The 13,035-nt window shown below is 41.4% G+C and overlaps 2 protein-coding genes across 2 annotated transcripts; one reads left to right on the forward strand and one right to left on the reverse strand.

Moving 5' to 3' along the window:
- The first annotated feature begins 3,990 nt into the window (after positions 1 to 3,990).
- On the forward strand, positions 3,991 to 4,824 carry LOC128775663 (olfactory receptor 7D4-like). Its single transcript, XM_053898169.1, has 2 exons — positions 3,991 to 4,342; positions 4,628 to 4,824. The coding sequence occupies exons 1-2, from the start codon at positions 3,991 to 3,993 to the stop codon at positions 4,822 to 4,824; spliced, it is 549 nt and encodes a 182-aa protein (XP_053754144.1).
- A 7,218-nt stretch (positions 4,825 to 12,042) lies between these two features.
- Positions 12,043 to 13,035, reverse strand: LOC128775436 (olfactory receptor 7E24-like). The gene has a single exon (XM_053896663.1). It carries the CDS (start codon positions 13,033 to 13,035, stop codon positions 12,043 to 12,045), a length of 993 nt encoding a protein of 330 aa, XP_053752638.1.

A 13,035-nucleotide genomic window follows, 5' to 3' on the forward strand; every position in this document is an offset into this window, starting at 1 on the left:
GTTTCTGTATCCACCACTACCCCTGAAAGGCAGGCTCCCTCAAGACAAAACCACACCATTAATCTTTGTACCCCCAACAGCTAACACTTAGCCTGTCCCAAAGTAATCCTTCTTGCAGAATGGCTTCCAGGACTTTTTCAGTGACTAACAGCCTAGTTCCATTCTTCTCTACATCCTGCCTGGCTCCACAAAATTGCCCACTAACACTAGATCCTAGAAACAGAATAGAAACAGAAGACCAACATGTATTTGGTGCATGAATAAAGGGGAAAGTATAAATGACAAATGGTTGTATCTTTCACCTCTAATTTCTAAGCTCTCGTCCTAAGATAAAATGTTTCTTCCTTTCTTTCTTTCTTTTTGCTGATCATAAATCTTTATTTTTTAATATGAAATTTATTGTCAAATTGGTTTACATCAAACACCCAGTGCTCATCCCAATAGGTGCCCTCCTCAATGCCCATCACCCACACTTCCCTCCCTCCCACCCCCCATCAACCTTCAGTTTATTCTCAGTTTTGAAGAGTCTCTGATGGTTTGGCTCCCTCCCTCTCTAACTTTTTTTTTCCTTCCCCTCCCCCATGGTCTTCTGTTAAGTTTCTTAGGATCCACATAAGAGTGAAAACATATGGTATCTTTCTCTGTATGACTTATTTCACTTAGCATAACACTCTCCATTTCCATCCATCCTTTTGTTGCTACAAAAGGCCAGATTTCATTCTTTCTCATTGCCAAGTAGTATTCCAGTGTGAATATAAACCCCAATTTCTTTATCCATTCATCAGTTGATGGACATTTAGGCTCTTTCCATCGTTTGACTGTTGTTGAAAGTGATGCTATAAACATTGGGGTACAAGTGCCCCTATGCATCAGCACTCCTATCTCCCTTGGGTAAATTCCTAGCAGTGCGATTTCTGGGTAATAGGGTAGATCTATTTTTAAATTTTTGAGGAACCTCCACACTGTTTTCCAGAGTGGCTGCACCAGTTTGCATTCCCACCCACAGTACAAGAGGGTTCCCCTTTCTCCACATCCTCGCCAGCATCTATAGTCTCCTGATTTGTTCATTTTAGCCACTCTGACTGGCATGAGATAATATCTCAGTGTGGTTTTGATTTGTATTTTCCTGATGAGGACTGACGTTGAGCATCTTTTCATGTGCCTGTTGGCCATCTGGGTGTCTTCTTTAGAGAAGTGCCTATTCACGTCTTCTGTCCATTTCTTCACTGGATTATTTGTTTTTTGGGTGTGGAGTTTGGTGAGTTCTTTATAGATTTTGGATACTAGCCCTTTGTCTGATATGTCATTTGCGAATATCTTTTCCCATTCCGTTGGTTGCCTTTTAGTTTTGTTGATTGTTTCCTTTGTAGTGCAGAAGCTTTTTATCTTGATGAGGTCCCAAGAGTTCATTTTTGCTTTTAATTCCCTTGCCTTTGGAGATGTGTCAAGTAAGAAATTGCTGCAGCTGAGGCCAGAGTGGTTTCTTCCTGCTTTCCCCTCTTGGGTTATGATGGTTTCCTGTCTCACATTCAGGTCCTTTACCCATTTGGAGTTTATTTTTGTGAATGGTGTAAGAAAGTGTTCTAGTTTCATTCTTCTGTATGTTGCTGTCCAGTTCTCCCAGCACCATTTGTTAAAGAGGCTGTCTTTTTTCTACTGGATAGTCTTTCCTGCTTTGTCAAAGATTAGTTGGCCATACTTTTGTGGGTCCAATTCTGGAGTCTCTGTTCTATTCCACTGGTCTATGTGTCTGTTTTTGTGCTATAAGATAAAATGTTTCTAATCTATAAGAAACTCTTTCTTAAGATGAATGTGATAATTCGTCATTTCATGACCCGCTTGAATCATAATCCAGTCCCTCTAAGAAATGGCTTTACTGAATTCTAATGCAGTTGATGATGTTGACACACAGCACCCAGGGAATATCCAGAATTGTGGGCATTTCCTGTGTACTCTGATATTCTGCTCAAAACAGATCAGAATGCAAGGGAGCAGGCTACATCTATTAAAAGTCAAGGAAAATTTTTACAAACTATCATGCTTTAAAGATGAGTCGTGACCTTCTGTTTTGAATACCTCTCACCTGACCAGAAGCCACCAGAGGTGATTGCAAACTGCCCACCTACCAAGGGTCAGAACAAAGACGTTCATTCATACTTAAACAATTTGCCTACAACGTGACCATCTTTATCATTCCAGACACACATTTTGCTTTGGGGTTTTTGTGTTTGGGTTTTTTTTTTTTTTAGGTAAAATTGGTATGTAATATTATATTAGCTTAAGGTATATGACATAATGATTCATCACATTGCACATATAATATTTGACATATTACCACAATAGGTCTAGTTAACATCTGCCACCACACATAGTTACAAAAATTTTTTTCTGGTGATGAGAAATTATATGATCTATTTTCTTCTTTTTCAAATATTTTTTATTTATTTTTGAGAAACAGTGCACTAGTGAGGGAGGAGCAGAGAGAGAGGGAGACAGAGAATCTGAAGCAGGCTCCAGGCTCTGAGCTGTCAGTACAGAGCCAGATACAGGACTGGAACTCATAAACTGCGAGATCATGACCTGAGCTGAAGTCAGACACTTATCCGACTGAGCCACCCAGGTGCCCCTATAAGGTCTATTTTCTTAGCAACTCTCAAATATACCATATAATACTATTAACTGTATTCATACTGCACATTATACCTCATGGTTTATTTGTTTTATAACTGGAAGTTAGTACCTTTTGACCACCTTCACCTATTTCAGCCACCCCTTCCCTGCTACTTTGATTTTCATACCTAAGAGGACTGACAGGGATGACAGTCAATGGTGGCTTTTTCCCTTTGTAGTTAGGGGCATTACAGAATAGTAGTTGTGCAAAAATACTTCTAATGAGACAAAATACAACACTGAAGATCATTTTATGATTTTATGCTGTTCAGCATCCTGGGTTATAGGACCCCATCCTCTATATCTGGGTACAGGACCTCAGGACCTGAAACAAAGAGAGTAGGAGAGTAGGTGGGCTCCTCTTCTTCCCAGCCTCATTGAATCATCACCTGATTGTGAGTGCCGCATCTGACTCTCATTTTTTTGGGCTCCTATGTCAACATCCTGGAGCAGTTTCTATGCTTCCTCGGGTATTTCATGAGCACCATAGAGGATATGACTAAAATTCTATTTGTGACCTTTGTAGTATATAATGGTACTGAAATACTGCAAATGTTAATATGCATTTTTTGCTTGAACGTATACCATCTGGATGAAGAGCATTTTGTCAAGCAACAAATGTCCAGGAAGCATCTGGCCCTTTTCCTGCAGGATGTTGATGGCCCCTGGTACACTAAGCATTAAGAATCTGTTCATGTGATTTATCATTTTGTGAAAACATTTTCTTTTTCTTCCTTTTTTTTCTTCTTGAGGAGTAAACCTACATTCTACTCATCCTGCAATAGTCTGTCCAGACACGTGAGATACCCTCACATTTTCTCACCTCTGAGACATAGTTATCTGACCCTTTTTTGCGTCCCACACAAGGCAGATAATCCACATTAAGTTACTGCGGTTCACCAGACCTCATGTTGCTCATTTGTGTTAGAATGAGTTTGGATCATGTTATGGCTAATGTCCAAAGTTGTTCTTAACTTTTTAGATTTGGTGATTCTAAATAAAGAGGATAAATGAGGGCCCCAAAGGCCGATGGACAGGGATTGATCAACATTATTAAATGTTGCACATAAAACAGAATATAGGATGTCTAAATTCTGTAATGTTAAGGCCTTTATGCCCAATGCTTCATTTCAAGAAATAAAAAAGTAGACTCTAGAGTTTGTCTAGTGTCTATTTCATGTGCATTCCCTTCTTCAATCATCTAGCTGATGTATTGGCAACATGGAACCAAGAAATCAAACGAGTGTTTCAGAATTTTTACTCCTGGGATTTTCCCAAGACTCAGAGAATCAACCCATTCTATTTGGGCTCTTCCTGTCCATGTACCTGGTCACCGTGCTCGGGAACCTGCTCATCATCCTGGCCGTCAGCTCTGACTCTCACCTCCACACCCCCATGTACTTCTTCCTCTCCAACTTGTCCTTTGCTGACATCTGCTTCATCTCCACCACCATCCCTAAGATGCTGGTGAACATCCAAACACAGAGCAAATCCATCACCTATGCAGGCTGCATCGCCCAGATGTATTTTTTCATGGTTTTTGGATGTATGGACACTTTTCTCCTCACTGTGATGGCCTATGACCGGTTTGTAGCCATCTGTCACCCCTTGCACTACATAGTCATCATGAACCCATGGCTCTGTGGCCTCCTGGTTCTTGTGTCCTGGTTCATCAGCTTCTCATACTCCCTGATCCAGAGTCTCTTAATGTTGCGGCTGTCCTTCTGCACCAACCGGGTAATTCCACACTTTTACTGTGAACTTACTCAGGCCCTCATGCTTGCCTGCTCAGACACATTGGTCAATCACATCCTACAATACATTGTGACTGGCCTTCTTGGCATTGTTCCCTTCTCAGGGATCCTTTTCTCCTATAGCCGAATTGCCTCCTCAATCCTGAGAATCCCATCAGCTAATGGGAAGTATAAGACATTTTCCACCTGTGCATCTCACTTGTCTGTGGTTTCTTTGTTCTATGGGACAGGGCTTGGTGTATATCTCAGTTCTGATGCATCTTCCTGGAGGGGCATGATTGCCTCATTGATGTACACCGTGGTCACCCCAATGCTGAATCCCTTCATCTACAGCCTACGGAACAGGGACATCAAGAGGGCTTTACAAAAAGTTCTCAGGATAACACTCTATGTTCAGTGATGGGAACACTAGGTTGGGTTTTTGAGCTGACAGTGGTAGCAGCAGGTGGCTGCTAAAGAAATCCTACCTCCTAATCACACTGAGTTATGCTTCTCACCCGTCCTCCATAAGTAAGTGACGTTGCCCAGAGCTGCCTTGTGAGTACTTTTTCTAGGTACTTCAACCTCTTATGTTGACTCCTCTGTTATCCTCAGTTCTACCCTCTGCGTCCCCTCCTTTCACTTTCCTATTACTGCACCTCACCTTGGATTTCCAGTCCTGTGGCCATTTATGCTACTACCAGTTCAGAACAGTTGCATGAGGATTATGAAAAGTAGTGCATTTTATCAATAACCATTGTTAGTTCTTATTAACTAAGTGCCTTTGGTGTGCTAGGCTGCAGGAGATGTCTGGAAAACAGCACTGAAGGAAAAAAAAAAACACAGAAAAAAATCTTTGTCCTAATAGAGCATAAGTTCAGGATCTCAGAGTTTCTGATCACATTATGTGTCCAAACAGAATACTCACTGATGGATTAATTATTTGGCTATTAGCAAGGTTGAACATTTCTCCAAATGCTTATTGAGTGCACTTCCAAAATAAGCTATAAAAATATATCACTAAATGTAGAAAAACTTCTGGGTCCAGAGTATCAGAATTGACCAGGCTCTGATACATCATTTGGTTTAGTTGCCTTGTTGTGCAGGTGAATTTACCAAGGGCCCAACACAGGAGAACACACAGTGATAAAATGTGTGTGAAAGGAAACATGTCTTTAAGGATGATGTCAATTACTGGATTACAATTCAGGAGAGTAAGGACAGAATCACAGAATCACTACTCTCTAGGTATGTGATTCTGGGCAGCTTCAGCCGAGGTAGAGTATGTTAGGACCAGTGGATCTTCTGATAAGTGTTTGTTTTCCTATCTTCTTCACCATAAAGCAATTGGATAATGTGTTAAGTCTTTGGATGGTGGTGTTTGCCAAGGCACTGCAACAGGAAAGGCAAACATAAACACAAAAATATCCGTCCTGGTAAAGATGAGTCGCTGACCACTCCAGGATAGAAGAAGTCTGACAGAATCTACTTTCCATCAAGTGGAGTCTTCAAGGCATAGCACCATTTTGAAAAACTATTTATGGATTTCCAAAAGGGGGACCCATCTCCCCCTTAATTTCTTTTAGGCTTTGTGTCTAAAAACAGATTTCATCTAGAAACTGGGAAAAAATCAGGATATTTGATTGTAGTAGCCGACATCTGATAATTGCAGACATGCTTTTTATATTTTGGGTTATCTAAGTCAACTGATATTCTTGATGTCTGCTCATCTATGATCTGTTACCACCACTGCAGGTCTCTGTGGCTCATGGATCCTAGTCACCATTCTGGATTTGTTGCTCAATCACCCATGGTTAAGACTACTGCCATTTTAAGTTTAGAACTCAAGGTATTTGTGAATGTAGTTTCGAACTTCTGTCCAGGTATGGAGGTTAGCTAACTGAACCATATTAAAACACTCAAGAATTACAAGTTTAGAACAAGAGTAGAAATTTTGGATATCAATTGGTTAAGACTGCCTTAACATTCCCTGCAGCTTGACTAAAATTAAAACATGTTTCTTCCTGACTGCAAGGGCCTGACCACCCCTTTGTCATCAATTTTACAACCCAGGATGTCTTCCTTAAAGACCTGGGAGCCATCCCTTTGAAATATAATCGTCAATAATGTTAGCACCTTTATCTCCCAATGTCTTTTCATAGGAGGGTAGGCACTTAAGTTCAATAAGCAGCAATAAGCAAACACAGATAGACTAGCCACATCGACCAACCTCCCCCCAATATCTTCCACCCCTTTTCCATAAGCTCACCCCAGCTTCTAAAATCCTCCTGTCTTTTGTTCTGTGGAGTTGAGTTCAATCTCTATCCCTTACTGTAATAGTCTTGAATAAGGTCTTCTTTACCTGTTTGACTATGTCCAATGCAATTTTACTTGGACACACAACGAACGACTTTCTCTAGAAAGTCTCTAGAAATTCCTAACAAATTTCTATCAAAGTACTCTTTTGATGAAATTGCCCAGTGTCTTGCCTGTTTAAGCAAATAATATTGCATCTCACAAAGGACTTCAGACTGGAAGAGGAGCAAAACCCACTTTCTTGATGCATCAGTTTCATTTGGAACAAAATATCTGAGGTAGCCTGGTACAAAGACTGTCCATGACACTCAAAACATGTGAACTCACTCAGAAAGTAATGGTAGTAAAAGATGAATAGAGACTAACCTGATGGAGAGAACATCAGGAGAATTTAGATGGGTGTAAGAGAAGGCATCTTTTTTTTTAAGTCTATATTACTTACTTTGAGAGAGAGAGAGAGAGAGAGAGAGAGAGAGAGAGAGAGAGAGAGAGAGAGAATGAGAGCAAGCATGGGAGGTGCAGAGAGGGAGAGAGAATCCCAAGCAGGCTCCTCACCATCAGCATGGAGCCTGATGTGGGGCTCCAACCCAAGAACTGTGAGAAAATGACTGAAGCTGATCAAGATTTCTTCACTTAACTGACTGAGCCATCCAGGTACCCCAGAGAGAGAAAACATCTTTAAATTTCGATATTTGAGTGGAAAGTTGAGTAAGAAAGGGGAAGAAAATTTTAGGCAGAGAGAATTAAGTGTAATGGTCTAGAGACTGAAAGAATATAGTCTGTTTAAAGAAAAATAAGAGGGGTGCTCGGGTGGCTTATCAGTTGAGGGTCCAGCTTTGACTCTGGTCATAATCTCACGGTTTGTGTCTCTGTGCCCCGTGCTGGACTCTGTGCTGATGGTTCAAAGCCTGCTTCGGATTCTGTGTCTCCCTCTCTCTCTCTGCTCCTCCCCTGCTCCTGCTCTGTCTTGTATGTTTCAAAAATAAATAAACATTAAAACAATTTTTTAATTAATAAATAAATATAAGATATCCAATATGTCTGGGAATGCAAGCTGGTGCAGCCACTCTGGAAAATAATCTGGAGGTTCCTCAAAAAATTAAAAATAGAACTACCCTATGACCCAGAAATTGCACTACTAGGCATTTATCCAAGGGATACAAGTGTGCTGTTTTGAAGGGACACATGCACCCCGATGTTTATAGCAGCGCTATCAACAATACCCAAAGTATGGAAAGAGCCCAAATGCCCATTGATGGATGAATGGATAGAGAAGAAGTGGTATATATATACAATGGAGTATTACTTGGCAATCACAAAGAATGAAATCTTGCCATTTGCAACTACGTGGGTGGAACAGGAGGGTATTATGCTAAGTGAAATTAGTCACTCAGAGTAAGACAAATATCATATGACTTCACTCCTATGAGGACTTTAAGAGACAAAACAGGTGAACATAAGGGAAGGGAAACAAAAATAGTATAAAAAAGGAGAGGGGGATAAAACATAAGAGACTCATAAATATGGAGAACAAACAGAGGGTTACTGGAGGGGGTGTGGGAGGGGGGATGAGCTAAATGGGTAAGGGGCACTAAGGAATCTACTCCTGAAATCACTGTTGCACTATATGCTAACTAATCTGAATGTAAATTTAAAAAAAAATAAAATTAAAAAAAAAGATATCCAATATGTCTAGGCAAATGGTTCTCACACTTAGTGTGCAATAGAATCACCTGCTGGGCCTGTTAAAATACAGATGGCTGGGTTCCAGCTGTAGAGGTTCTGATTTAGCAGGTCTGGAGAGGGTATGAAAGTTGGCATTTGTAGTTTCCCAGGTGAAGGTGATGGTGCTGGTCCGGGGACCAATGAAGGACCTGGAAAGGGATAGGAGAGACTAACTGAAGGATGTTATAGACCATGGCAAAGGGTTCGAATTGTACTCAAAGAGTAACAGAAAGTGACTAGAAGGTTTTAAGCAGAGAAGTCACAAGTTTTGACTACACCTAAAAAATCAATCTGGCTGCCATGTCCACAGGGAGAAAGTGATTACTGAGCACCCAATTAGGGCACTCTTATAAGAGCAATAATACAATGTGACCATGAATTGTTTTGGAAGAATGGGAAAAGCAAATCATATCACTAAAACAGTGCTATACAGATCATTTAATTGCTTTGATATGAAGGCAAATAAAACGAAGACCTAAAATGACAAAATTTGGGGGGGGGGGTCTGACTGACTTGAAGGGGAGGAGTAGGTCTCTCACTTGAAAATCTGAACAGCTATATTGTATGTGCTAGATGCTAGATGCTAGTGAATTTTGGCAGTGGAAACAAGAAGAGACTTACTAGTATGTCTGCCAACATGCAGTGAAAGCAACTTCCACTAATGGACCAGTGTTGGAATGTTTGTTAATTCTTCAGAAAACTCCTCTTCCGAGAAGGGCAGGAATAGCCTCAGTGTTGAACACTGAGGTAATCCCCACGAGCAATGCTTTCAAAATCCATTGAACAGAGGAATCTGTGGGGCCATGGTAAAACTTGTCACAAAATAAAGGGTTGGGTAGGGGGGAATGTTTATGGTTGGACCACTGACTCCAGAAATTTGAGGATTACAATAGCAGCAGCAGCCAAAATTGTCATTTTTAATGCACATTTTATTTACACCAAGGGTTTAATGTTTTAAAATAAACTTTTTTAAAAGTGTAACACACATGGGGATATGTAAGTTACCTTATTATCTCAAACTCTACACTCCTTTTCTATCAAATATCTCTGCGTTTGGATTTCCAGAGTTATTAAAAATTTCAGTGGTGACCTCCCTGCTGCCCGCAGGGAGCATTGAATGAATGAATGCCCCCATTCTTCATCTTTTGCCCTTGAATTTTCCTTTTCATGAGCCCAGCGTTAGGTTTGTAATTCAAAGAATATTTCAACTACTTCAGAACTGCCTTTAAAATTTTTTCAAGGAGCACTGGGTGGCTCAGTCGGTTAAGCAAACAACTCTTGATCTCGGATCAGGTCATGATCTCACAGTTTGTGAGTTCATGTGAGCCCATATCAAGCTCTATCTTGGGCTCCCAGCTGACCATGCAGAGCCCACTTGGGATTTCTCCCTCCCCCTCTCTCTCTCTGCACCTTCTCCCTCTCAAAATAAGTAAATAAACTGGAAAAAAATAAAATAAAATGTTCTCAAATACATTTTATTAGTAACAAGGGGTCCCATATTGAGTTCCTTCTGAAGCCGACTCTGAGACAATGATTAGCACACAGGATGTTTACCAAGCAATGTTCCTAGAATCAAAATCTGTGCAGGGGCATATGTGTAGTAAAGAATTTGGCCTCACCTAAACAGAGATGGCCTTTGTCCCAGCTCCTGGGAGCTAACCTTTAAATGCTTGAAAATTCCCTAATGATAGAAGTGATTGGTTATTTGTGAAAGACCCCAGGTTATTCATGAAGGACCACACCTGATAGTTTATGCTAATGAAATGACTTAGGATGGGAACTGGCCTTGCCAAAAAGACCAGCCATGTGATTAAAGGGTTGGAGTATTGGGCAAAGGCATATCAGGCCAATATAAGGAGGGAGGTTGGAAATTGGGTTCAACCTGATAGGCCATAATTCAACTACTCATGTCTATCTAATGAAGCCTCAATAAAAATTCTGGACAATGGAGCTCAGGTGAGCTACCTGATTGGAAATGATCTTTGAGTATTGTCACACATATTGTCACCAGGAGGAGGTAATGGGTCTGGATCCAAGGGAAGAGAACAACAAGAAGCTTCGCATATGGGAACCTCCATATGCCCTTCTTTGGCTAACTCTAACTTGTGTCTCTTTCCTATAAGCAAACTGCAATCATAAGCACACTGCTTCTTGAGCTCTGTGAGTCATTCTGGTGCATCTGAGGCAGTCCTCTCGGTTTGAATCATTCTAGCAAAGTATCAAATGTGAAAAAGTTCCCAAATTTGGATCCAACTGGTCTGATGTGAGAGTGGACCTAGGGGCTCCTGGACTTGCATCTGGTGTCAGAGGTGAGGACAATCTTGTGGTTCGGCAAATTCTTTGCAGCAAGGAAGGAAACTGGAAAAAGTCGAGCCAAGATGAAGCCCATCAAAGATCTCCAACAACCAGCAGGGAGTTCTGGAGCTAAGATGATCTCTTAGAGTTGCCGGGAACTAGGGCAAAGGGACCAAATGTTTGCACCCCCACACCTAATCAGTTATCGGATGTGGGCTGCCCCAAGGAGGCATGAGCTTGCTGAAGTAGATCCCTATAGACGTTGGTTGCTGAGGGCTGAGTAACACTCAACATTTGAAGCAACATGTCCCTTATTCCTGACACAAGATCTTTTTTTAAATTGTGGTAAAAGAACATAAAATTTACCATCTTAAGCAGTTTTCAGTACAGTGGCATGAAGTACATTCACACTGTTGTGCAGTCATCACCACCATCCAACTCTAGAACTTTGCTATCTTCCCAAACTGAAATTCTGAACCTACTAAACACTACCTCCCCATCTCTCGCTCCTCCAGACCCCAGCTCCCACCATTCTACTTTCTGTCTCTATGGATTCAACTACTTTATGAACCTCATATAAATGGAAGTATACAATATTTTCCCCTTTGCGTCGGGTTATGTAATATGAGTGGGGAGAAGTTAGATGGAATGGGAAGGAAAATTATCAGGAAAATTGGGAATCACCTCTGTTCTGGTAGTTCCTCTCCCATCTATTCCTTGGGAACCATACAACCCAAAGTTCCTAGAGAAGTCCCAGGAAACTTGATACCTGTTGACTCAAACTCAATATTAATAGCGTCCCACTTCAATTTCAAAAAGAAATTAGTCATCCTACTCGCTCAAAAATCTGACCAAGAGCATTAAGGTGCCAAAATGTATCAGATGCCTTGGTCCTGAAGGTAGGGTTTAGAACCTCCCATCAAATTTGTGGGTGGATGGGGTGGGGGAGAGGAAGCTCAGGAAAAGTATAGAAACAATAAATAACAAGAGACAGTTATGATTATTTTGCATTGATAGAAACAAGACTGCTCATGACCAAGAGTCCTGCGTAATGCAAAAGGAAAGTGAGAGGGATATATGGATATATACATAATCCTGCAGAGGTTATAATTTAAGTGGGGAGCCCAAAATAATCTCCCAATTCCATTAGAGCTATGCTAAGAGGAAAAATTGTGTAAGCAAACACCAGAGATCCATATAGGTACCTATACCATGTGACTGCACATCCAGAATGTCTTGTGCATGTTTGATTTGCTGCATTTTGCAGTGCAATGAACCGAAAAGGATAAGACACATGCTAAGATTAGTCTGTCCTGCTGATAATCCTCCACAGTGCTCTCTTGATATCCTTGTTTCTCAGGCTGTAGGTGAAGGGGTTCAGCATTGGGGTGACCACAGTGTACATCACCGACGCCACTGCACTCCTCCTAGGGGAGGGGGAGACAGATGAACTGAGGTATACCCCAAGACCTGTTCCGTAAAACAAGCAAACAACTGATAGGTGAGAGCCACAGGTAGAAAAGGCTTTGTACTTCCCGCCTGTTGATGGGACTCTCAGAATGGAGGAAACAATTCGAGTATAAGAGCAAAGGATCCCTGAGAGTGGAACGCCACCAAAAATGGCCCCCATGAAATACACTAGTATGGTATTGATGGAGGTATCAGAACAGGCAAGGTGGAGAAGTTGAGGTGCATCACAAAAGAAATGATGAATTTCCACACTTGTGCAGAAGGTAAGTTGTGACACCATCAAACAGTGAATCTGAGAGTCCAAAAGGCTGCTGAAAAATGACACGAGGACCAAAAAGCCACAGAGGCATGGGTTCATGATGACTGGGTAGTGCAGGGGGTGACAAATGGCCACAAACCGGTCATATGCCATCACAGCCAGGAGTAGATTGTCCAAACATCCAAATAGGAAAAAAAAGGATACCTGAGTTAGGCAGTCTGCATGGGTGATAGATCTACTGTGTGTTTGAATGTTCAACAGCATCTTGGGGATCGTAGTGGTGCTGAAACCAATGTCAGCCAAGGACAGGTTGGAAAGGAAGAAGTACATGGGTGTGTAGAGGTGGGGGTCAGAGCTGACAGCCAGGATGATGAGCAGGTTCCCCAGCACACTGACCAGGTACATGGACAGGAACAGCCCAAAGAGAAGGGGCTGTAGTTCCAGGTCATCTGAGAGTCCCATGAGGAAGAATTCTGAGACACCAGTTAGATTCTGTGGTTCCATGAAGATGGGACACCTCTTGAAAAAGAAGAGAGTGTTGAATAAACAAAACAAGTGTAGAGACAT

Source organism: Panthera pardus, unplaced genomic scaffold, assembly GCF_024362965.1.
Source record: "Panthera pardus isolate Hobbes unplaced genomic scaffold, ASM2436296v1 HiC_scaffold_8, whole genome shotgun sequence".
Taxonomy (NCBI): Eukaryota; Metazoa; Chordata; class Mammalia; order Carnivora; family Felidae; genus Panthera; species Panthera pardus.

What these genes read in the sequence shown, in the direction of transcription:
- LOC128775663 (XM_053898169.1), top strand. Translation starts at nt 3,991, where the DNA reads ATGTACCTGGTCACCGTGCTCGGGAACCTGCTCATCATCCTGGCCGTC. An exon ending in GGTTCTTGTGTCCTGGTTCA is followed by an intron (nt 4,343 to 4,627) that starts TCAGCTTCTCAT and finishes CATCTCACTTGT; the next exon opens with CTGTGGTTTCTTTGTTCTAT.
- LOC128775436 (XM_053896663.1), bottom strand. Translation starts at nt 13,035, where the DNA reads ATGTCTCTACACTTGTTTTGTTTATTCAACACTCTCTTCTTTTTCAAG.